General features: G+C 49.4%; 1 protein-coding gene across 1 annotated transcript in view; it reads right to left on the minus strand.

Moving 5' to 3' along the window:
* Window positions 1–2053: 2053 nt before the first annotated feature.
* GFOD1 (glucose-fructose oxidoreductase domain containing 1) overlaps window positions 2054–26806 on the minus strand; it is a 100763-nt gene continuing 76010 nt past the window's right edge. Inside the window, exon 2 of the mRNA XM_043449785.1 lies at window positions 2054–9634. Within this exon, the coding sequence (XP_043305720.1) occupies window positions 8715–9634 (920 nt within the window). The 3' untranslated portion in view covers window positions 2054–8714. The remainder of the gene's footprint in view (window positions 9635–26806) is intronic.

Here is a 26806-nt window from a genome sequence, read left to right on the forward strand (position 1 = left end):
GCAAATTCTGAATGTTTTGCATCAGCTTCTTTGTCGAAGTTTTGGTTTAAGTAAGCTGTCACGCTGTCTTAATCGGTCATGACATGGCTCAAACTCTACAAGGTGGTGTCTGGTTCCATTTCTATTCTCTGCACTTCCTGGCCAACCTTCCAGCAGGGGGCACTGCTACTGACCAGTGCGTGTAGGCACTGGCTGGGAATGTCTAGGCAGAGGGATTTTTTCTGCTTAGGCAAGATTAAGCTAAGTGTGGGTTGATAAAGGGCTTCCCGGGAGGCGCTAGTGGTAAAGAACACACCTGCCAATGCAGGAGACGTGAGACATGTGGGTTCGATCCCTGAGTCCGGAAGATCCTCTGGAGGAGGGCATGGCAACCCACTCCAGTATTCTTGCCTGGAGAATCCCCATGGACAGAGGAGCCTGGAGGGCTATAGTCCATAGGGTTGCACAGAGTTGGACACAACTGAAGTGACTTAGCACGCACACAGTTTGATAAAACAGGAGCATACAACTTAGAGTGAAGTGGAATTGTTATTTTTTCATTTCTATACAACCTTCTGCATGCTTTGTAGATGTGTATTTTGTTCTCATAACGATTGTAACAGTCATTTTGTGTTTCAGGTTGTATCACATAAACTTGTCACAACAGATACTAAAAATACAAAAGATAAAAGAAGCAGAAGGTAAAAACAGAAAATGGTTCTATGTATGTGTATGTGTGTGTGTGTGTGTGTGTGTGTGTGTGTGTGGTGGGGTAGCAGAGGGGGGAAATCGACAGGCACAGGGGGACACAGAGTTCTCTTTGTTTGATCCATCAACTACAACCTGAATGACTTGCAATGTAATTGCAACTATTCTTTTTAAACCACAGTCCAGAGACTATGAAAGCACTGTGATCACATCCTGTTATTGAGCAGGACACAGCATAATCCCGTTTCTGTAAGAAGAAATAAGCTTATATTGAGAGAAACCAGCATTGCAAAGAAATTCCAAACCTGTGAAGGAACAACTTGCTCCTGGATTGAAAACGCACGTCAATGCTCAAGAGTATGTAGAGTCTTTCACCAGGGGCTGGTTCCCAGGCCATGTGGCTAGAAGAAACTCAGAGAACTGGACCCCATGCACAGTATTTTACAGTTGGGCACATGGCACTTGCAGCTTTGACAAAGCAGTCTGTCTCACGGCCTTCTCCAGAACCGACCTCAGATTTACTACACTGTCGTAAGTATGAGAGGTTACATGTGTATGTCAGGACCCATGTGAACACAGGCATTTGTGGCTCCTTTTTGTCTTAATGGATGGGCTGTGTTCTGAATGCATTAATATGACGACCTGCTCATGAAGAAATGAACAATGAGATTTCAGCTTGTGTATTTCTCTTCCTAATTCCTGTTTTAACGTGATGGGAAAGTGTGGACCAGAAGAATTACCTGTGTGTTCTCTAAGACAGTAGAGGGTGGAAAGGCCAGCCTATCCATGAGAGACCTCATCCACACAAATCTCAGATTCGGCTGATCTCAGTCCATGATGGTGGCCCTCAAATGCTGCTAAGAACAAAGCAAAGATGCTCTTGTAAAGAGTCAGTGGAGCCTATTTGAACGTGTCTTATAGAGCTTGGTGGGAGGTGTTAGGTTAAGATCTTGGTATAACAGAATCCTAAGTCTAAGGTCTCTATTGTCATCTCATTTGCCTGGTTTGGGCTTTCTCACTCACACACACGTGCACACACACACACTCCAAGTGGCCTTAGGCAGGTTATTTCCCTTCCATGTCCACATTTTCAATATTAGAGCTAGGATTTGAGCCAGATGTTCTAAAGTTCCTCCAGTTCTAACTTTAAATACATCTACCATCAAAGAAGCAGAAGCAGATTCCACTGGTCGGTCTCATGGATGCTGACACCAGAACAGATTCCCCTCCGCACTAGATACACACCCACCCCCCAGATGCACCATCATCATTCCCACCCCCATCCTTGCTTCATATCCCACAATTCACCAGGTACGTAGCTCATCAGCTAGAGTATTCGGGTCTAATAAACAAAAAGCAGCTGAAATTACATCTTCTCTTCAATCTTTATTTGCTACTTCCATTCCTTTATCCTGCCAATGTCAACTGGGGAGGACAGCAGGAGGCCACATTTGAAGTGGCACATGCCAGTTGGCGGGGTGATGGTAAGCCGTGGCCCCCTGAGCATCACAGACGTAACACAGGCATCAGGCCCGGAGTACAGACTGTTCAACCCAAGGGCCCGGGAGGGAAGGCCACCACCCACAGCAGTTCAGCTTGTAAAACACGAAGAACGGTTGCATTCATTGTCTTTTCTTTTTTTTTTGCTTTTTGCTTTAATAATAAAAAAAGAAAACCCAAACCTTCTATAATTTATAAGCTATGTTTTGCTATCTACATTATATATAAAATATAGACTCTGTTTACTTTATAACACACATCTTTTCCCCTTGATAAATAACTCTTTAAAATATCTAGTTTACATGCCTTGACTTTTCATAGATAAGTTTTTTTATACATATACATACATATATATACTCATGTCTGTAAAACACAATAAATACATACTCAACACTGACAACCAAACAGATGCAATTTTGGTTAAAAAATAAAACACAGTAAAAGCACCAGGCGACAAACAGAAAGCCATCATCACGAGAAACTCCTGCCTCCCCTGGGCAAGGCACAGGGCCAGAATACTAAACACGGCTGGACGCCGGACAGAGAAAAGGGCAGCAAAGGAAGAGGGTAGGTCGCCAGCTTGGGTTTTGTTTCCCAGCCGCGGACGAGAATCACCAAGCAGTCATCGAGTTTATGGGGAGAAACCACAGGGCTCCGCCAACAACAACATAGCCCTTGTGATGGCTGCGGGAGGACAGCAGAGACCTGGACGGGGAAGGACGGCGGGCACCAGGGTTGCTCTGGGGGCCCTGTTCACACCACCCCGGCAAGCTTGGCTGCCCCGCCCAGCATGGAGCCCCTGCACGTGACATGGTCTTGTTACCCCTCTATTCACTCTTGCTGTGGACAGACAAGGGCAACGGACTCCAGAGTATTCAGTAGTGCAGTGATGTAGGAGCCTGACAGACAGCCAGATGCTCGGGTGGCCCTCGCAAGGCCTCCAGCAAACAGGAACCGTGATGAAGCAGGGAAAAAGTCAGCAGGCCACTGCCTTCTGCTGCTCAAACTGGTGTGGTCACTCAGGTCCGCGGCGCTTACTGACCTCACCTCCGAACTCTGATGACACCGCTGAGCCCAGCGCCTCGGAGAGCAGCACTGAAGGTTTTCAGTCCTCTTGGGAGGAGTCCTGAAGGCCAGTTCAGGGCTGTCCCCTCAAACCCGGGACACTGCCCTGGGCTGCGGCAGGCTGGGCGGGCGCCTGGGGGGCTGCAGACAAGCACAGCTCTTATCTCATTACCTGTCTCGCTGTCCCCAAAAGGGAACTGAAGTGCGGGGCTCTGAGAGTTGATTTAAAAACAAAAAACAAAACTCTCCAGGGTCGTGGCCTCTGCCCGTGAACTGCAGGCTTTGGAAGCCTGCAAATGGAGAGACGGTGGTGGACCAGGAGTCCTAAGCTGGTCAAGGCCTATTCTGGACCCAGGGGGCGGGGCCTAGGAGAGATGGCCTCCGGGAATCTCAGAGGTGAGCATCTGAACGTGTGCTCCCCATCCTCGCCAAACACAGTACAAATTATAGACCACTGTTCACACTACAGTCACAATGGGAAATGCTAAACAGTTAGTTTTCTGACTACATTAGAGACATAATTGATTTTTTTTTTAAGTGAATTCGGCTGTAACAGCTCAGGGACCACAGTCAGCTGCAGTCCCAGCTCTCACTGCGACTCTTCTCCCAACTCGCCCTGGGATCTCGGACAAGTCATGTCACCGCTGCGGGCCTCCCCCTCCCCATCTGAGAGCTCTGAGATGCTGTGGGAGGCAGCATGGGGCTCTGAGTCAGAAAACTGGGGTTTCAGTCCTGGCTGAGAAGTGGCATGTTCAGTTCCTTTATTTTTACATTACTTAGCCTCTTGGGGTGCTAGAGAAGACTCTCGGGAGTCCCTTGGACAGCAAGGAGATCAGTCAGTCAATCCTAAAGGAAATCTACCCCGAATATTCATTGGAAGGACTGGTGCTGAAGCTCCAACACTGTGGCCCCTGATGTGAAGAGTTGACTCATTAGAAAAGACCCTAATGCTGGGAAAGATTGAGGGCAGGAGGAGAAGGGGGTGACAGAGGACAAAATGATTGGATGGCATCATCGACTCAACAGACATGAGTCTGAGCCAACTCAGGGAGACAGCTAAGCACAGGGATGCCTGGTGTGCTGCAGTCCATGAGGTTGCAAAGAGTTGGACACGACTCAGCAACTGAACATCGACAGCGACAACCTCTTGGGGTTGTAAGAGGAACTATTGAATATATTGGCTCTGAATTCCCTTCAGTCGCAGCTGGAGTTACTTTCTCCCCAGGGTACCCTTACCAATGCTGAATTTCCCCCATTCTGCCATACCCACTAGGATGAAAGCGATGCAATTAGAAACCACATCTTTGACCACAGGTCCATTTCAACAGCTGCGGCTATGAGACAAGATTAAGAATTAAGAGAGTCTAAAGGTACAAATGCCACGCACAGCTAACATCCGAGTCAGATGCACAGTCAACGCCCCACTCCCTGAGAAGAGACATTTTCCTATGTTATTAGGACCAGCAAGAGCACAACCCCGTAATAATCAGCCAACAATGTCTTAAAAATCCCCAGCTCTGCGGTTGGCTGCATCGCCTGCCATCAGAATCAACTTAGGAAGTTGATTTTAAAAGAAGCTGAGTGATATTTCCAGTTTGGAAAAGGAAGAAAAATAGACTCTTCTATTTGCAGCTCTACAAGGAAACTTCTGGCAGAACAGCAACTGTGACACCCGGCTCCACGGGGAGGTGTTGACAGCCACAGCGGGGAGCCCCACGCAGGGCACAGCGGACTCGAATCACTGTGGCCCCGCAGACCCCGACAGGGTTCAACAAGGAGCGCTCTCCTGCCTGGCAAAGAACGGCAGAGGCGCACACCTTCCTTCGTGGGAGGCCTTGAGGTTTGGAGGAGAAGGAAGGTTTTTGGATTCAGGTGACTCCCCCTTGTACTTCATAGTTTTGTGACCCTGGGCAAGTGACTCATCCGCTCAGCCTCAATTTTCTCATGTGTAAAATGGGACTAACGATACCCAATATTATAGGGTGGTTTTATGGATTAAGTAAGAGAATGTCCTTGGCTCAGCTGGCAAAGAATCCACCTGCAATGCAGGTGACCCCGGTTCAATCCCTGGGCCAGGAAGATCCCCTGGAGGAGAGAACGGCAACCCACTCCAGCATTCTTGCTTGGAAAATCCCATGGACAGAGGAGCCTGGTGGGCTACAGTCTACAGGGTTGCAAATGTTAGATATGACTGAGCAACTAAACCACCACACTTCAAATACCCTAAACGCAGCAGATGATCAGGAAATGTGGGCACAGAGAGGACTGAGATGGCTCTCTGCAGAGGGAAAAAGGGCCTGGGAGAACTTCCGCTTCAGCTGGAGTCGGCCAAGACTGCCCTCAGGGGCCCAAGGTGGGCTGAGGTTGCCCTGTGGTCCCTGCCACACCTCTCCCAGGGGGGTGAGGAGGAGTCATAGAGGGAGCTGACAGGGATCAACAACTCTCCAGGAGAAAACTCAGAGAACCCAAACCTTCCAAATAAGCACAGAGCATTCCCAAACACTTGTGGGCACCAGGTGAGCACCCCTTACACCCTCTCTCAGAATCTGGAACATCTGCTGAGGCTACCAGTGTCATGAGCCAAACATCCAGTTATCAGAGTCCCCCCCCCCAAAATAATGAAGGGGATAAACCAGGCAAGTGGGGACTAACTATGATGACCCTGAAATGGAGCCTGTATTATGCTGGACCCTTGAAACACAGTCAACAAGGCAGAGAGAGAGAGGGGGGCTGGATGAATCCAGAAGCTTCATCTAAGCTCCAATCCAGCCAAGAGTACCCAGTCCCCTGAGGGTACTACTAAGGGTGCTGGGCTGGGACAAAGTCCTAGAGAATGCTGTTGAGAGCTGGAGATTTCAACTTTGTATTGTGGCTCCTAATAACGTCTTTGCAAGTGACAGGACTGGGGCCAAAGAAGCACTAACAAAGCCATTTACTGTAGCTTTTCTATTAACAAAATGAACCATCTAGGCCTTTTCTTCCACCTGTTCCTGCATCTACCTATCACATGCATTTCAGTAGATAAAATTTGAGTACACCTACTAAAATATTTTTCATGCTTCTTTTTAAGAATATAGATTCTTCCATATACCCCCGCCTCAAATGAGAATTTTTGTTTTAGACACTAAGTATTCATCACAGAGTTCAGAGATCTTTGGGGGGAAAAGAACTTCCAAGTATTTAAAGTACAGAAACAAGATTGAACCCTCAGGAACAGCCCCACTTAGATTATAAATGACTTAGAAAAACAAGACCCATAGGGTCACTAGTTTCCTTTTCTTCCTCAATCACAACCCTTTGGGACAACTAGAAAAAAAAAAAAAATCTTTCCACTCAGTTTCTACAAAAGCTATAAATCCAAAGAGGAATTTAGGAGAATCTGAACCCCAAAGGTCCATGGCATGGCCTTCCACTCAAACTCTCACTGAAAGACTTCCATGCTAGCAAACCTCTAGTTTTGAGCTGTTAGCTACAAAAGCTGGCATGCTGATTCTGTCAACCGAGCAGGAACCAATCATATGATGGAGAGTTGTAGCCGGCTAACCTTCCCACGTGGCAGGAAAGCCCAGGAAGCAGGGAAATTCTTCCTAGGAAGATGATTCCTACTCCTCTGTGCTAGAAAATACCAATATTCCGGGGTGTTTGGACATGGCGTCATTGCACCCAGGGTCAGCCTGGGATGCAGAGCGTATGAGGATGGAGTAGCCACTGATCAGACAGTTAGTGCATTTTGAGACTTTGCCTGCTCAGAGCCTGGGGTCCACTCTCAGCCCTTAAACTCCCTTCCAGGCCCACTGTGGCCCATCTGAAAAGACTCCAAATGTTACTTGTCTGCTGACGACAACAGCTGGGTTTCGGTGAACAGACTCTGTAGACTTGCAAGTAACCGCCTCAACAGCCAACCTCAACAAATATCCTATGTGTGGAGAATTAAGAAAAGGAAGCAATAGGATAAGTCCTCATTTTCAAAATGTATTTGACTTGAGCTTTCTTTCAAGACCAGGTCTGAATTCCTAAGAGGGATTTTAGTGAAAATGATGGTAGACAGCATTTATAAATGTGTGTGTGTCTGTCTGTCTCTGGTGGTTCCCTCTGGCTCTGCCTGCTCCAAGCCTGCAGTCTGCCATCTCCAATAAAAGTAAGCAGAGGGCGTTAAGATAAGAGGGAGAGGAGACCAGGGGAGGGAGAAGATGTTTTTTCCTACATTAGCTTGCTCAAGCCTATGCAAGCTATACACCTCAGAGGGTTCTAAAACCCCATTTAGAAATACTGAAAATAATGTTCCTTGTTTTCCTTTTGTTTTAATACCTAGTCACAATTTTTCACTTTTTTGATGCATGAGAGCAAAGGTCCAAACTAAGGAAAAGAGCCTTGACATTTTTCTCCCCCAAAGGGAAGAAGATTATATCTGCATGAACCTGAAGGCTTCCCTTTTAAAATCCACAAAGCTGGGGACTCTCCTGGGAGCCCTTCCCCAGCTTGCCAGGAGAGACGGGTGCAGGGCTGGCTCACTTTCCCTTCTGCTGGGGACTTGCCCCTGCGAGCCTGGGGCTCACGGCTGCCCCCAGAGCCTGGACAAAAGCCCAGGAGCCTGTGGTCAGACCCACACCTCGGTCCTGCTGTCTCCTCCGTCCTGTGAAAGGACCATGTCAACACTGCACCGGAAACAGTTACAAGGTGGCTCCTTGTGGGCTTTTAATCCTGACACATGCAAAGGGAAATCTGCTTCTCCCCCTTGTCTATTTCCGGTGCCCTTGCCCTCACCTTTTGGCTCCAGGGAACGCAATTCTCTGCTGGCCCTTCCTGGCACTCCTTGACCTCGCCTCAGGCCAGGAAAAGGGCAATAAGTCAATTAGGAAGACATCTCCTCCCTCCAGCTTCCGCGGCCCAGCCTTCAAGAAAGCTGCGTACTTTGCTACCAAGTACTTTATCCCCCACAGACCCTGTAAGTGGCTTCCTGGAATCTGAACTTTCTCTTTAGCCACCGATACCTGCCTCTCCCCAGACCAAGGGGCTGGCGTGGCCACCTAACCATGCGCCTTCTCCTGCCCGCTGAGCTCGCCTGTTGGATTCAGGGGCCTTGATTGCGCAGGGGCCTTTGGCTTGCAAAGGAGGCCAAGACGACGTGGGGGAGGTGGAGGGGGGTGGGGGAGGTGGAGGGGGGAGGGTGGGAGTCCGCCCGCGATGAATGTGGTGCAGAGGCCAGCCAGCCCTCCCGGCTGCTCACAGTTGAAGGGCAGCGGGAGGCAGCCCCCCAACACAGTCTCGATTGGGGCCCCTCATCCGGGTAGGGGCTCGGCCTCCCGGACCCCATTCCCACACACTGCCCCTTTCCACTTCCCGGCCCCCAGACTCCTCGAGACCACCTCTCCCTTCCCCCCACCCCCACCCTCTGGCTGGAGGCCTGGGTCACGCCGGGTCCCCAGTCCGGGTCGCCCCCGTCCCGGTCCCCCCAGTCTGGGCTAGCAGTACAGAGACACCCTGCTGCGCCGCATGGCCTCGCTGATCAGGTAGGCGGGGCTCAGCTCGGGCTCCTCGGTCATCACCGCGATGTTCTGCCACTCGCCCGTCTGGCTGGACCGCTTGATGGTGTCCACCACGCACAGGGCGTACAGGCAGTCGTCGAAGGTGGCGGCCATGGTGAGCGGCCGGCCGTCCCACGTGCGCCGATCGTCCTGGTCCTGGAAGGCCTGGCGCACGGCCTGCATCATCTTGATGGTGCCACGCAGGTAGGGCGACGGGATGTCGCTGAAGGCCTTCTCGGGCAGCAGGGAGTTGCTGACCGGCGTGGCGTCCTGCACCAGCAGCTCCTGCTCCGGGGCGCTGTTGCGCTGGCCGTACAGGTCCGTGCCCACGGCCAGGAGGCGCCCGGCCGAGCCCACCACGGTCACGTCCTGCTTGAACTCGCCGGGCACGTTGAAGTTGAGGGTGACAGTGCAGCACACGCCGCCCTCCAGCACCATCTGGAAGGTGCAGAAGTCGTCGCTGGTGATCTGGCGGATGCCCTTGATGTGGTCGGTCTGCTTCACGAAGGTCTTGAGCAGCCCGTGGACCTTGACGGCTTTCTGGCCGGTGAGGAAGGTCAGCAGGTCGATGATGTAGGTGCCCACCGAGTGCAGCCCGCCGCCGCCCATCAGGTCGTCGCAGCTCCAGTTGTACTTCTTGCCCAGCAGGCTGCCGCCATGCACCTGCACCTCGCACACCAGCAGCTCGCCCACGTAGCCCTCCTCGATGAGCTGCTTCATGCGCACGAAGGCCGGCAGGAAGCGCAGCACGTTGCCCATGACGCTCATGAGCTTCGGGTAGTAGTGGGCGGCCGACATCATGCGGAAGGCGTCCAGCGGCGTGGCCGCGCGGTCGCAGATGACGTTCTTGCCGATGCCTACGGGTGGAGGACAAATAGCACATCAGGGCGCTGGCACCGAGAGGCAGACAGGGGCGCTGTGGGCCCCAGGTTCCCGTTTATGAACCAGGAAGCGAATGCAACTACTCTTTTTTTTTTTTTTTTTTGGCAGTTTCTATTGTGTGTGTGTGTGTGTGCACTTAATCGCTCAGTCTGACTCTTTGCTACCCCATGGACTGTAGCCCACCAGGCTCCTCTGTCCATGGAATTCTCCCGGCAAATATACTGGAGTGGGTTGCCATGCCCTCCTCCAGGAGAATCTTCCTGACCCAGGGATCGAGCCCAGGTCTCCCGCATTGCAGGCGGATTCTTTACCATCTGGGCCACCAGGGAAGCCCAAGAATACTGGAGTGGGTAGCCTCTCCCTTCTCCAGGGGAATCTTCCCCACCCAGGAATCCAACTGGGGTCTCCTGCATTGCAGGCAGATTCTTTACCAGCTGAGCTACTATTATCCTTTTTTTAAATTTTATCTTTTTAAATTTTTATTATTTTTAATTGGAGGATAGTTGCTTTACAACAGTTGTGTTGCTTTCTGCCAAACATCAACATGAATCAGCCATAGGTATACATATGTCCCCTCCCTCTTGAACCCCCCTCCCCCCTCCCACCCCACCCCACCCCTCTAGCTTGTCAGAGAGCACTGGGGTTGACCTCACTGTATGACTAGCTACTCTTATTACAATTTTAAAACATCTTATTACACCTTTTGTGCAAAAATAACATGTTCTATATATTTCAGTATTTAAACATTCAAGTCGAATTACTTTAGTATGCAACTATCATGGTGATTTAAATATTAAGATTTATTTTCATACATTTAACTAGCCTATATTTTACAAATATTTTTAAATGCCAATATCAGGTGTTTCACTTAATATTTTATTTATATTAACCTGTAACATTTCATATATAGTTTTATTTGTAAAATTAAAATATTTAAATATAAAATGTTCTATTAAAGTAAACAATACGGGTTTTACATATAAAATATATTTTGTCAAAAGTTATCTTACATGTGAAATGTTTTACATATCTTTATTTGTAAAATATAATTTTTATTAAAAATATGTGTAGCAAAGAGAATAGTATTTTTATCTGGACAGAACTGGAATAAAGCTGAAATCATGGCCAATGTGAGTCTGATTAAGTATGAGGAAGAACTTCTTAATCGCATACTTCAGAAGTCTAGGCTTTTACCTGTCTCCCCTACAACCACCAACAAAGGATTATGTTTTGTGTATTTTCTTTTTTATTTTGCATTATGGGTTAGGGCTGGCAGCAGTCACAGATGTGTTTGTTTAATATTTTCCAGTTCCTTATGAGAAGAGCAGATATTCCTTATATCTGAGACACGGGCAGTGACTCAGCCCTCATCTTGTCTGGTTGGGGGTGGACTGGGGGTGTTGGCGCCTCTGGCGATGGAGTTGAGACCAAACAAGACTTATGCTTATAGTGACTTAGCGTGCATGCACCATGACTATACTGGGTACCTAAGTTCCAGGGAGATGGACGCCCTTTAGGAAACTAAGCTGTTCTGGGTCAAGAGAAAACAAAGCATCAAAGGCTAGGAGAGTGACAGGGAGAAGAGGGTTTACTCCAAGATAAAGTCAAGGGTCAGGAAAGAAAAACTCAGCTGAACCTGGAGAAACAGTCATCTGGGATTCAAAAAAATAAAGTAATAATTTAAAAAATTATACAGATTTAATAGCAAGCCAGATTGGGGAGCTTCTGAGCCCAGGCACCTTGCCTCCTATGAGGTCTCTGCTGTGCAGTCATGTTCTGCACATAGACCCCCCCTATAAAGCACTCCAGCCACAGACGAGGGACAGGCCACAAGGGAGATGGTGCAATGGGACCCATACCCATCACGGTTGTCTTGACTACAGGAACCTGACGTGACAAAATCCATGAACACTGCCCCCCTTCTGAGCTACGAGGGTCCTGTGGAAGACCTACGACTGTGAGTGTCTATCTGGTGGAGATGCCTGGGCAAGGCTGTAGGCATGTGGGGCTCTCATTTTCCCATTGGAAGAGCAAGCAGAGCAATGGAAGTGCCCAGCACAGATTGGAGAAAACAAATACAATCGGTGGCTGTCACTTTCCAAGTGTACATCAAATTCTGGCCCGATTGAAAGGCCTGGAGCCCACACACTAACCCCATCTCCTGACCTCCTCTACATTGGCAGAGTTGGGCTGGCTTTCCTGATGACTGTGAATGAGCAGTAAGAAGCTTCTTGAACTCTGAGCAACCAGGTGAAGACTGAGGCTCCAGCAGAGAGATAAAGAAACACTGGGTTGTGTTACCAAAAGTCCTGTGCACTTGTGTGACATCGTGTTCTGATAATATGACCCTATCAGCATTGGACTCCTGCTGGTGGGAGCAGATTTCTATGTAAACAGATTAGTAGGCCACCGCAGGTACAGGTGACAAAAGGTTGCCAAAATCTGCCTCACACCTGTTGGGTACAGGCTGTGGCCACTCCTACACCCTACCTCATGGTCTGCAAAACCAGGATCCCCGGTGGCCATCTTCTCAGCTACCGGTCATATTAATGACACATGAAACAAGAAGTTTACCTCATTTTTCTACTCTAACAACTATAAGATAAAATAGTAAAAGAAAAAATAAATTGAGAAAAATAATCCACTCCCCTCCACATACCCGAAGCAATCAACTCATGGGTAATTCTTTGAAGCTTTGTAGATGAAAAGATACTGATGAAAGCTATTGACTCCCTTTCCAGAAAAATGCATGCATGGGTCTCCCAAGATCCTGAGATACAGGCATCTCTTCCTTTGGGCTATTTAAGCATGTTGTGGTCCTACAAGAGACAGCAGGTTCCTCAAGGATCAAGGTTGGGCCTTCTAATTTCTTAGGTCTCCATGATGCCCACAGCATCTTAGCGGCATGTGTGTGTGTGTGCCAGAAACCAGTGAGCATTGCTGCCTGGCCCCACGTCTCTGCCCACCGTCCTTTTCAATGTCCGCAGTTTACAGATGGGTCTTGGCAATGTCTTAACACACAGTACTGTATCTTCAAAAATCAAGAGAGACTTCTAGGAATCTGTCATAAAGAAATCCTCTAAAATGCGATCACAGCTTCTTGCCCAAAGATGCCTCTCACTGCATTATTTATTAAAGTGAAAAGCTAACAACAGTGCAAGTGCCCAATGATAGAAGAATGTATAAGTAGGCTGTAATAGAGCCGCATAATGGAAGATTGTGCAACCACTGAAAGTGATGCTCATAAAGACTTTTTAGTGACAAGCAAGATGATTATGAGGTCATGTTAAGTGAAAGGGCTCTATTCATAGACATACTATGATCTCAACTCTCTCTTAAAAGGACAAAAAAGAGAATACCTCAGAATGTTTACAGTGGTTAATTAATTAATACAATCAAGACAGATTTTTATTTTCATTACCATTTTCTAAGTTTCTATCTTTATAGTCAGAGAAACACTGGGGTTTTTTTAGGGCCAAAGGAGTCATAAAGACTTCATGTGATGGCAGAAGGGCCCTTCAAAGCCAAAGTACCAGAGCTCTCGGACCTGCCCCCGTATACCCAGGGAGCTGGGTACCCAGGGTGGGTGGGGAAGCCCCACCCACCCTGAACTTGTGATGCTGCTGAGGCTCAGGTTCTGTTGCCACTCTTCCCGTGCATTTTCCCAAGACTTCATGATTCTGGTGATGGCTATGTACTCTCCCCATAAGATCAATTCACAAAACTATACCCACATCCGTAGCTCATGGATGGCCCCCATCCATGGATAGGTATCTCCATCCTAAATTATAAGATAACTCCTGTGCTGTGCTTAGTCGCCCAGTCGTGTCTGACTCTGTGATCCCACGGTCTGTAGCCCACCAGGCTCTTCTGCCCATGGAATTCTCCAGGCAAGAATACTGGAGTGGGCTGCCATGTTCTCCTCCAGGGGATCTTTCCCACCCAGGGATTGAACCCAGACCTCCTGCATTGCAGGTGGATTCTTTACCATCTGAGCCACCAGGGAAGCCCAAGAATACTGGAGTGGATAGCCTAGTCCCTTCTCCAGGGGATCTTCCTGACCCAGGGATCGAACCTGTGTTTCAGGCGGATTTGTTACCAGCTAAGCTACCCAGGAAGCCCTGTGGAAGCCCTTATAACGTACTGGTTCTTTTTATCGGACTACAGTCGCTTTACAGTGCTATGTGATTTCTGTCGTACAAAGTGCATCAGCTATATGTATACATATATCCCCTCTTTTCTGGATTAATGTATTGTTAAAAAAAAAAGTAAGATAATGCTTCCAACTTCAAGGGAACCCCTAACTCAGAGCTAGCAGACCCCTCACATATCTATAAAGCACAGTTTATTTTCTCTCTTTTACACAATCTTTCCTCAACCCTACTTCTTGGTGGGGCTTCTAAAAAGTCCACTCTGGGACCCCTCCCTCAAGGTCCTTAGGTTTTCTTGGCTTTCTTTTCTTCCCCATCAAAGTCTGCCCTTCCAAAATGCCCAGAACCTGAAACTCCAATGTCCTTAGCAGTTTAACAAGAATCGAGGACATAGGCTGAAGGAATAGCATTCTCACCGAGAATAGCATTCTCACAGTCATCAGATTCTGTGTGTGTGTGTGTGTGTGTGTGTGCGCGCATGTGCATCCGTGTGGCACAGAGCATCCCCCTCACCCCCAGAATCATGTGCCATGTGAAGGGAGCTCGTGTCATCTCCACAGCCCACAGTCTGGTGTGTCAGATGCCGCTGAGTGTGTGTAGGGATTTTTCCCAAAGAAAGCAGACAGGTCCCTGCCTTCCAAATCACCCTTGTCAGCCTGGGCTTTGGGTCTGGTTCTCCAGAAATAACTATAGGTCTCTGGGGTCTTCTTGATTTTCATGTCTTAGCACATCGCCTTTCTCGCCACTCCCAGAGAAAGTGCTAGAATAGGCTCTTGAGAAAAAAGCCTTCCCCATTTTGTGTTAGAAAGGAAATAATAAGTAGAGGCACCTCCCTAAGCCCGAGGCTCTGACCTTCCTTTGCTGGGAGAGTAAGTAGACTCTCCCAGGGAGACAGGAACTGAGGAGGTCAGGGAGAGGCAGACGGGCTGCGTGCCCTTTTGGCTGCCCACCCCCAAGGCAGCCACGGCTGATTCCTAACAGGGAAAATCACCCGCCGGGTCTCCGCTCTGTAAACCTCAAGAGGACAGCCTGCGTCCTGTCACCCCTGGGTACACAGATTTACCAGAAGGACGGCAGGGCTGGCCCCACAGCCCTGCATCCACACATCTCTCAGAGCACCCCCCCCCCCAACACACACACACTCCCTTTAGGTTTGGGGTTCCTATTGTCTTGTGGCAAGATGTGTCCTTCTAAGGCAAAACATCCAGAACTTTAGGGCCTCAAACAATCTTAGAAAAAATGATGCAGCAGACAGAGGCCCAGCGGTGGGGAGAGGGAATGAAGACTCTGTTTACTGGAAACAGAGTTTCGGTTTAAGAAAGTGGAAAATTTGAGAGATAATAATGGTGACAGTTGCACAATAATGTGAATGTACTTAGCGCCACTGAACTGCACAGTTTAAATATGGTTAAAATAATATGTTTTATACTGACCTTTACCACAACAAAAACAAACATAAAAAAAAGAAAAATTATTCAGCAGAGAATCAAACAAAGGGACTTGAAACACATGGACCTGATTCCACTCCGAATAAACAGGCAGTGTGAAATGGACCGGGGGGAATCCCAAGTGCCCAAGGAAACTCACTGTGCACTTGGCCAAACCCCAGACATTTCCCCAGCAGCTGAAGAGTTTCAACCCTGAATACTCATTGGAAGGACTGATGCTGAAGTTGAAGCTCCAATACTTTGGCCATCTGATGCAAAGAGCTGACTCAGTGGAAAAGACTCTGGGAAAGACTGAGGGCAGGAGGAGAAGGGGGCGACAGAGGATGAGATGGTTGGATGGCATCACCGACTCGATGGACATGAGTTTGAGCGAGCTCCAGGAGATGGTGTAGGATGGGAAGCCTGGCGTGCTGCAGTCCATGAGGTCACAGATAAAAATTGGACACAACTGACCAACAACAACAGGGGTGCTCACAGGGATGCAGAGGAACAACGGGAGCTTTCTCAACACTCATGACTGTAGCAGTCGGTGGTCACCCCACTGCTCCCTCCAGAAACACCAGGGCCCCACGCTCAGCCCACTCCACACGGGGCCCTGTGACTACACCAAAAGCGGCTGTCTCAGAACCTCCCTGTATTTGTCAGGGGGTACAATGCAACTCTGGTGGGTGACAGAAAACACGTGGAGACCGGCCTGGATGTTCTGGGGAAGTCTTCCTAAGCCACGTCCACAAAGACCATCTGCCCCTTTGCATGAGGACAAAGAACTTAAGTTGGGTCTTTTGGAAGTCTTCGGATTGGAACCAACTTACTTTATCAAGTTCAAGGACCCCTTGTCAACAAATAAAGCGAGAGCTCCCAGTGCTTAAGGTGGAGGGAGTAATGCCTTCTCACCCAAGTCAAGGAGCTAAAGCTGGGGAGAAAATGAGATGATGGTAAATTTCTGGAAGATGAAGGTACCATGTGCAAGGCAGTACGCCTGCTCTGTTAGGAGCTTTTACAGGAAATCATTGCGGGAGTTTTACCGCCATCCTGAAGTCCTTCGTGGGGAGACAGAGAGTTTTTTTGCCGAGTGCATGCTGTGTGAGTGCATGCTAAGTCACTTCAGTCACGCTGACTCTTTGCAACCCTGTGGACTGTAACCGGCCAGTCTCCCCTGCTCATGGGATTCTCCAGGCAAGAATACAGGAGTGGGTTGCCGTGCGTGGCCTCCTCCGAGGGATCTTCCAGAATCAGGGACCGAACCCGAGTCTCCTGAGCTTCCTGCATTGCATGGAATCCAGAGGTGGATTCCTTACCACGAGCGCCACCTGGGAAGCCCCCTGGTGTGCTGTGTAACTGATCCTAAAACATCAGCGCCCTGGGAGGATCAGTGCCGCAGGGAAGGAGTCTCCAACCAAAGGACCCTAAAGGAGATAGAGTTCAGGCAGCTGCGTCCTCACGCCCTCCAAGCCCAGCGTCTCCACTCCATGGCTGAGAACCCACCTGTCTCTCTTTCCAGAGACTACAGCTTTTATGCGAGCTGATACTCCATCCCAGGGCGTCCCACCCCCAGAGTGGGGTAAGGGGCTCCCCACTGACACTTCTGGGGAAAGACACAGGCTTTCTTCTGTCCACAGAGCGGCGGTGCTCTCCTGCCCTGGATCAGGTAGGTTATCCCTGGATGCCCAGAGAATGGCTGCCACCGGGCCACTGAGAGCCCTTCTTTAGCACAATCAGCCTGGAACTTCAAAACATCCCTCTCTCCCAGCACACATCCAACCACACACTCCCTCATCTGATCTGATCTTGGAGGCCAGTGCTCCTTTCCCACCAGTTCTTCCTGGTGATTCCACTTCTGTTGACAGTCCCTCATCTTCTGAAAGCCAGAGTGGAAGCCGGTCCTACAGGCTCGCAGAGCCCCCACGAGAAGTCCCATCGGATACAGCTTCCTGGTTCTCTCTCCCCTTCACACAAGATAAGAAAGGGCTTTCCCTGCATTTCCAGTGGGGAACTCATTTTCTTCCTTTATATTCCATTCCTTCAATATTTCTGTGCTAGGCACCAAAAAAAAAAAAAGAGTAAGAAAGATGAAAAGGAGCTCACAGTTTAGTAGAAGAAACCAACCAGGAAATGAGTGATTATGGGATCTAATAGATTATAGGGTCTAATAGAGGGATGAACAATGAAAGCAGAAGGAGGGGCTGGCTGCCCAACTGACTTGTGTATGTCGCAAAGCTCTGCTGGAGAGGTGACATCTGGGCAGGGTTCTGAAGCATGTGTAAGAGTTTGCCTGTCTGTTCAGCAGCTTTGGGTCTCATTTAGAAAATGGTCTAAAATAAGGGTGTGTTTTTTTTTAAATTCTTTGTTTTGAGATGCAATTTGAATTAAACAAGATTTGCACTGTTAAAAAAATAAATAAAACAAGATGTTTAACCTGGGTCTGAGAAACCACAAAAATTGGACTACTTACAAAAAATTGTGTGTATCCTGACATTAAATTTTCTAAGAGGGTCAGTGGCATCTTAAAAGAGTCTCTTATTCAAAGGAAACTCTTTTAAGATGCCACTGACCCTCTTACTCAGAAAATCAAGCAGAGCTAACATTTAGAGTGAAGAAAAAAGTTTTTAAAGACCAAGATAAATCTCTGGTTTCAACAGAACTAGGTATCTGAACAAACAGGGCTGCTTGAAATCCTACCTTGTACCCAGACACAGGGCATTTGGTCAAGTTCACCCTCTAACTGTGACCGTCCACTTAGTCCAGCTCAGTCGCTTCCTTCCTTATTCCCGTCCCACGGCCATATCTCCTTTCCCAAGACACACACACACACACACACACGTTTTCTTTCCACTGAGAATGCGCATCAGCAGAAATGACCTATCTAAACCCCACTCTGCCCTCTGGGCCTGCCTCCGTATAAACTGGGAGCAGAACCCCCTTGGAGAGGTTAAATCCTTCATCTTCAATCCCTATGACAGTTCCTGACAAACAACTTCCCGACTCACAGCCCTAATCTGATGTATTCTCAATACTCCTGACATAATTTAAAATAGCAACCACCACCATTCATGGAACACTGGCTCTGTGCCAGAAGAGGCTGCATATTTTACACACCCTTCCTTTTTTTCTCATGGACGCAACCCCACGAGGCAGAAACGAACACTGTCCCCGTCTCACGGACGCGGAGACCGAGCCTCTGCAAGGGGAAGCTACTTGCCCGCCGCGCCGCAACTCAAAGGCGAGGACAGCTGGGATCTGATCCCAGACACGTGCTCCCATTCTGGCTGGCCCCACGTGCCCGTGCACAGGCCCCACAGGGGGGCTCCCAGGAGGTGGTGCAACTGGCCACGGCGAGCACCAGAAACTGGGAAACAGTGGTGGGGGTGCCCATTGCCCAGCTGGGTGACGATGCAAGGCCTCCCACAGCAACTTCTAATTTCAAACCTGAGATGGAAATGGGTCAGGGTGATGCGTCTTCAGCTCCTTTTGTCAAGGATACTGTCAGTGGGCTCTGGAAGAGTCGGGGGAAGCCAAGGAAAGGAGGTCAGTGTGGGTGAATATGGATGGAACTTGATACAGAACTGAATTAGACGTTCAAGTGCTGTTCTGTATATAACCTGCCCCGGCAGACCAGCCCACATTCCACCAACCTCTTATGGACTTCCCCACTACTCTGGCTTGTCGTCAGTCTTCCTCTTGCACAGAAACCCCTGTCAGGGGTTAGATTTTCTCAGATGGTTTCACATACAATGATATATTCTAATTATAGCTTCTATAACACCCACAACTGGGACAGTGCTCCTGACACACTTCTAATTTGGGGTTTCCTTACTGGTCCCCGGTAGCTCAGCTGTTAACGAATCTGCCTGCAATGCAGAAGACCCCTGTTTGATTCCTGGGTTGGAAAGACATACTGGAGAAGGGACTAGGCTACCCACTCTAGTATTCTTGGGCTTCCCTGCTGGCTCAGATGGTAAAGAATCCACCTGCAGTGTAGGAGACCTGGGTTCGATCCCTGGGTTGGGAAGATCCCCTGGAGAAGGGAACAGCTAGCCGTTTCAGTATTCTGGCCTGGAGAATTCCATGGACTGTATAGTCCATGGGGTCACAAAGAGTCGCACATGACTGACCGACCTTCACTTTCATTGGTCAGTTGCACACATCTCTTCCCAGGTGGTGCAGTGGTAAAGAATCAGCCCGCGAATGCAGGAGACTCCGGAGATGGGGATTCAATCCTTAGGTTGGGAAGATCCCTTGGAGAAGGAAATGGCAACCCACTCCAGTATTGTTGCCTGGAAAATCCCATGAACAGAGGAGCCTGGTGGGCTACAGTCCATGGGGTCACAAAGAGTCAGACACGATCAAGGGACTGAGCACAAACATGTATACCAACACTGTGGCTAATACAGGCTGAGGAGATAATCTTGGGAAGTTTCTAGCCAGCTCCTTCTAGCTCCTCCCAGCCTGGACATCCCCAGGAGAGAAAAGAAAAGCTCACCACTTCTAGCCCAAGGGGACCAAGAGGAGAGGTTTAGAAACAGCAGGGAGGTAGGTGGGAGCCAGAGACCTTCAAGGCTAGAGGCAAGCTTCCCAACCTCTCTGCCTAGAGGTGGCACATGTAGACACCCAAGTGAGGGGGGCAGGGAGGTGGTAAGAGGGTCCCTGGGGGGACAGAGGTCTGGGGCTGGATGCAGTGACTGCAATGGTCAGGACTTGAAGACAAAGGGAAACGGCCAGGACCACGGGTCCTGCCCTGTTGGTCCCAAAGGGCCAAATGAAACGTACTACATGCCAGTGGTTGTTATCCTGGGAGTGGCGTGTACCACCACCACCATCACACAGGTGGACGAGCCGGGAGTCAGCGGCGCCATCTGGATCCAGGGAACACAGCCAGTTACCTAAGCCTCACTTTCGCCATAGAAGCAGTCACATTCCGTGGTTAGCGGCGGGCAAAGGGCCGAGTGCTGAGCTACTGGGCCACCAGACTCACATAAAGAGACCACGGTACTTAAAAAGAAAATATAAGTGATCAGGTTGGGTGAGATGACCAGATTCACTATCATTCTATTTCCTACCTCCCTCCCTAAAGATGGGGTTTAGAATGGTGATCCGGATAGCTGCAGAAAAATAAAGAAATCTGTACTTCCTCTTCTTAATTATAGTGGGAGTTCTCTTCACACACCCAAAAGGGTGGGACACTCCTGTTAGCCCCCAAAGCCACCTTCGCCGAGTCCCCGACAAAACCTCAGTCCCTAATTGTCGACAGCAAGTCAACACTCTTCAGAGAAACACTGTCCTCACTGAACATGTAATATGAATGGAAGACAAGACTTTAAACTAGGCAATTTCTCAAAGAAAAAAAAAGTAGCAAACGCTTTACATCCAAGAGGGGTTATGCTTCAGTGAAGGGATCATAGGTATATTCACCCAGCAGATGTTTTTTTATTTTAAAAAAAAACAGTATACTTCACACTATTTTAAAGATAGAAAGATCCAGAAACACTGGATTTCTTCCCCCAGAGCCTCCTGCACACCAACAAGCACTTGGAGCTGAACAGTGGTTGTGCATGTCCATAGACCACAGTCCCCACCAATCCCTACAGCTTGGCTGCATTAGCTTTCTACTGCTGCCCTAAAAACGACCACACACGTGGCAGCTCAATGCAGCACCCATTTACTGTCTTACAGTTTTCTAGATCAGAAGCCCAGGCGGGCGCAGCTGGGTCTCTGTTTAGGGTTTCACAAGCCTGCTCCTGGAAAGAACAGGCTTCCCAGCTCATCAGATCGTCTGCCAAATTCAGCTCCTTGGGGCTGCATGCCTGAGGTCGCTGCTGCTTTCCTTGCAGCCTCTAGAGGCACCATCTTCAGGCCAGTAACAGTATCACGTGGAAGGAAATTCTTCCCACGCTTGGAATCTCTCTGGCTTCCCCTTCGGCCACCAGCTAGAGGGAACTCTGTCCTTAAAGGACTCATGTGATGAGATTAGGTCCACCCAGATCGGGGCAAAGGTCATACTCAAATGACTCCATCCCAGTTCCTTCATTTGCCTGCGAGCCCGAGAAAGACCCAAAAAGAGAAAGATTCTCAAGTATTTTCCAAGCAAAGGGCTTCAGACACATGCCAACATTCCTTCCAGACCTCCTTTTGCATTTACGCTCTTGCAGTAGTTTTTACTCCATCAAATAGGACTCGATGAGCTACTCTAGGCTTTTTACAATCTATTATTAGTCTCCTCATTACCACGGGGATTGTGTCCTCAATTCAGGGCTCCCTGTGGATGGCGGTAACAGGAACAGCGCCAGGACGGTGGCAGCCGTGGCCTCTGGGGGGGCCAGAAAGAGCACAAAGAAGGGAAGGACAGCTGAAACTGCCAGGAACCCACCAGGTGCTCAGGCTTCCCGTCCGCTCAGTCAAGCATCACACGGGCATCTTTATGCCCATTCGTCCAGAACAGAGGACCGAGGCTGAGAGGGATCGCCCAAGACCACAGACAGGCGCAGGTCGGCCTGCAAATTCAGTTCTGTGATCCCAAGGCTCTATGTCTTCTATTTCCATGTAGGGACTTGCTCCTGACGGGACAGTGGGAGCAGCATTAAACCTCAGAGCACCAGGTGGGTTGAGAAAAGCAGCCCAAGCCCTCTGGGTCCAGCCAGAGCCCAGCACAGAGCTGAGACGCCATCAGGGAAGGCAACGGGGGGATGGCAGAAGCCAGTTACTGCTTGGAGGGGACGAGCTGGAGACCAAGAAGGGCTGGAGGCTCCTCGGGGGAGGACCACAGCCACTGTCGCCCTGGACAGGGGGATACACCTGGGCAGTGTCAACGACAAACTGGCACTCACCAAGAGCATTGCCAATGACTGAACAACAAAGGCATTTGCCGTCTGCCTCTACGGAGACTGAACCCCATGCTGCTATAGCTGTTGACCTTCAACAAGCCCCGAGGGAGTTCAGAGTGGAGTGAGGCCCTCTGTGCTCCAGGGAATCTGGTGGGACAGGTCTTTAGATAGTTGGGTGTTATGATCTCAATCCTCGCATCTCCTCATATCTAGAGAAGCACTAAATCCCTTCATGGTGACATCAGATCTTCATGACTAACAGAAACCCTTTTGTAAAATGACTGCTTCATGGCATTGAACTCCCCCTTCTCCAAAACCTTATACATTGACTTCCCCCCACTGCCGCTTTGGAGCAGTCTCTCAGAGCTATCTGAGATGCTGTCTCCCGGGCTGCAGTCTCATTGTGTCCCAAATAAAACTTAACTCACAACTCTCAAGTTGTACTTTTTTTTTTTTTTTAGTCGACAGCAGTGAACTCGCGGAGCAACTGAAGGAATATGATCAGGAGGAGAGAGGCTGAGCCACGTGGTGACTGGGTTCCCACACTGAACAAAGGAATTCCTCCAGGGCCCCAGCCTTCTGCATGCAGGCACCTGACATCTTGGCAGAAGGGATTGGGCAGCAATAGTCTTGCCACACACTTCAGCCCTAAGAAACAGAGGCAGCAGCCAAACCACCACACTCCTGCCCTGCTGTGTAGCACAGGAACACGATCCTTGAAGGATCACATGGGCATCTTTATCCCCATTCGTCCAGAACAGAGGACCGAGGCTGAGAGGGATCACCCAAGACCATAGACCGTGTGAAGGAGTGGGGCCACACTCCTGCCCTGCTGTGTAGCACAGGAACACGATCCTTGAAGGAATAAATATGTCCAGAGATAAGCAATAAATAGAGCCATAAAGCTGTCAAGGAAAGGAAAGCAGCCCAACACTCTGAAACAATGGATCTCACCCCTTGGCCAGAAGCAGAGGGACGTCAGCTGTAGGACCATCTTTAATTCAAAAGCTCCTGTTGCTGCTGATGGGACCAGACATTGATAAGAAACCCCTCCCACAGTCAGAAGGCAACCCAGAGCCAAGGCTGAGTACTAGCAGGTCGGCACAGTCATTAACAAACCACTTCCCAAAGCACTTTCCAGGTCTTAGACCAAGTCTGTGACAGGGGTGGGGAGGGTGGGGATGGTTAAAACAGAGAAGTAACCTGGAATGAACTAGGGTGTTTGTGTGCGTTTAGGGTGGAGTGGTACAGATTTGTGACATCCAGGGGCCGTCCTGCACCCGCATCAGCCTGCCCCACGTGGGAATTTTCCACCTTGGGCATCTTGGTGGGAAGCAGAGCATCTTCCCATTATGGAAGCCAAGCTGGGGGTTGTTTCCCAGCAGCCTTTGCAGCAAAAGTACAGGCACACTTGGGTTTGGCCAGCCAGGGATACTACCTGGCCCTGGTACCCAAAGAAGCTGAAGTGTGAGAGCCCAGGCCAGCAGGAGGGGTAGCAACCCCAACTGCCAAGGGCTGCAGTGACAGTGATGCCCTGCAGCCCAGGACCCGCATCATCGCAAGCAACCAGGTCCATCCACATTGGTGGGGTCCCTCTGTGTCACCTGGCCTGATTCCAGCGGCCAAAGTCTGTCTTTGTTCTTCTTGTCTCCCCGGGCTCCTGAACATTTCTGTGATGCATTAACGTCCTTTCGAAAAATTCCATTCTGATAAAATCAGCCAGGCAGTTTCTGAGGCTGGCAGTTAACATGCCTCTCTAGTACAACAGGTTTACAAGCTTTCTGGACTTCTGAGATTGATTTCAGCACAGAGGAAGCACTGAGAGTCTATAAATAAAGCAGCCCAAGATCCCACGTGATTTATTGGAGCAGGAAGTGGAATGGGGGTCGGGGGATGCAGATTGAAGTTCAGATTCTGCCATTTGGAACGGTGTGACCCAAGCCATCTGACACTGAGAGAGCTCAGTTCCCTTATTATGAAATTGAAATAATAACGCCTTCTTCACAAGGCTGCCTTGAGGGTGAAACGACAGAAAGGTACTATCCTGACACATGAAAAGTGCTCATAAATGTCAGTTGAATTTAATAACGCATCCAAATAAAAGCTGCCTGTGTCAGCTCTGAGAGCAACAAAAATTTGAAGAGATGGGGGTGGGCAGGGAGGCAAGTACAGGGCAGCAAAGGGGGCGGGTAAGGTGCCAAGACTTGAAGTCAAAATGGGTCCCAAGTCTGGCTTTGCTCCTGATGCCATGTGCAAACCATCTTGAAATGGGGCTGATATCTGGCCCCGTTGAAGGCAGAAGGAGAAGAGGGTGACAGACGACGAGATGGTTGGATGGCATCACCAATTCAATGGACATGAACTTGGGCAAACTCCGGGAGATGGTGAGGGACAGGGAGGCCTGGCATGCTGCAGTCCATGGGGTCATAAAGAGTCAGACACAACTTGGTGACTTAACAACCATCTGGCCCTTCCAGTTTGATAGGACTGATGAGAATACGAAATGAATAGTACTTAGGAAAGTCTGCAGGCAGAAATAAGCCTAGTTCAAGAATGAAGTTACTGCTGAGATGCAGTAGAAAAGTGTACCCCAAAAAAACAAATCTGTTGCATCATTCTCTGCCTGGAATCCCGGGGCTGGGTGCTGGGCGCTCTGGTGAATGAAAACAAAGTGCAGAGCCGACAGGCACCGGCTGGGGTGCTGATTCACTTGGCGCTGGGCACACCCACCCCTGGCATTACTATGTGTGAGGCCCAGGGAGGCAAGGCCCGGCAAATGGAAAGGCAAAGCCAGAGTGAGACATTTGGCTGAGCACCTCATCAGCTGCTCCTGTAAATAACTGAAGCTCAGCCAGGGACCAGGCTGCGGATCAGAACCCCTCTTTCCCGAGAACCACCCCTCACCCTTGATTGCCGCTGATGTTTGCACACATCTGTGCTCCCATCTAGGATGGGGGTCTTGTCCACAGAGCTCAGAACCTTAGAAATGGGCAAGACTTGGAGAGGGTGAGGGTGGCAGTGGAAAGTTTACAACGCCCCTAATTGGGCACAGAGATCCAGGCCACCCTGGAGCAACCCAGACACCAGCCACATCCTCCCTGCCCCAGCCTTTTCTCTTAAAGAGACAGTGTTAGATTTTTCACCTCTGGACCAGTCAACAACCCCCTGCACTGAGCCCATGAAGGTTTCAGCAGGTTTAGCCAACCGTGGCTGAAAGGCCCAGGTGCTGGCTAGGGTGAGTCTTAGAGCTTTGGAGGTCTTGTTGTTTTGTTTTGGCAACAACTTGTAAACAATGCAGACTCTTTTAAAAGCAACAACCTAGTTGGCAGCAACTTCCAGAAAACTGGGTGCATCTGGGTCTGGGTCTGCCTGAGCAATGCTAGTTGAAAGCCTGAGAAGCTAGAAGGTTTGTGGGCTGCCTGGTGATGTCAGGTGGAAGCAACCCCATTTTACAGAAGAGAGAGTGGGTTGAGTCAAGTCTTAATACTTTCTCTTCCAGGTAACACTGTGAGACCCTGAAGGAGGCGGGGATACAGGCGGATGGGTGATAAAGGCTCTGAAGGCTCTCCACACATCCTGAGGATGCTCCTGCAGGGAAGGGACTCTCACTGACCCCCAGAGAAGGCTCTGCAGGGTGCAGCACTGGAATAAGCCTGGGCTGGGGCTCCTGAGCCCCTGGCCACTCAGCAGACTTGCACCGGACTGTGGGGGGATGCCCAGATGCGAAGACACAGCAGAAGCCCTAAAGATGTTCCCGGTGCAGACAGAGAACAGAGATAGACCCAGGCTTGGTTCGCTCCGTGTTACAGTGGGGCAGGGTGTCGTTAAGGCCCCTAGCGAGCAGACAGCTGCCGGTCGTTCCCTCCCCTCCTCCAAGTCAACTCTCAGCCACCTCATCCTGAGAAAAGCTTGTCATGCTTGATCACACTGAAGTCTGCTTGTCCACCCCAGGAAGAAGGATTATAGAAACAACTGCACGTTCTGATTGAAAGGATTACGAGGCAGAAAGCACCTGGCCAAGTGCAGCCGCTCGTCAATTCCTCCAACACCCGGGAGACTCCCTGTCATCACCACGTCACAAACCGCAAAGCCAGGCCCTCAGGAGTCCATGCCCAAATTCATACCCCAGTAAGTGGTCGAGCCCGGATTCAAACCCACATGTTCTGGTTCCCTCCGCGTGCCTGTGACTCATCTTGAAAAAGTACATGGCATGGGATATCACCTCACACCAGTCAGAATGGCCATCACCAAAAAGTCTACCAACAGTAAATGCTGGGAGAGGATGCAGAGAAAAGGGAACCCTCTTGCACTGTTGATGGGAATGTAAATTGATACAGCCACTGTGCAAGACAGCATGGAGATTCCTTAAAACCTAGGAATAAAACTATCATATGACTCAACAATCTCATTAGTTACAGGGCATATAACTTGTATAATAGAAAAAGACACATGTACCCCAATGTTCATTGCAGCACTATTTACAATAGCTAGGACATGGAAGCAACTTAGATGTCCATCGACAGATGAATAGATAAAGAAGCTGTGGTACATACATAAAAGACAATATTACTCAGCCATAAAAAGGAGTGCAGTTGAGTCAGTGCTGATGAGGTGGATGAACCTAGAGCCTAGGATACAGAGTGAAGTAAGTCAGAAAGTGAAAAACAAATATCATGTATTAGCACATACACATGGAATTTAGAAAGATGGTACTGAAGAACCTATTTGCA

The sequence above is a fragment of the Cervus canadensis genome, chromosome 28 (assembly GCF_019320065.1).
Source record: "Cervus canadensis isolate Bull #8, Minnesota chromosome 28, ASM1932006v1, whole genome shotgun sequence".
Classification (NCBI taxonomy): Eukaryota; Metazoa; Chordata; class Mammalia; order Artiodactyla; family Cervidae; genus Cervus; species Cervus canadensis.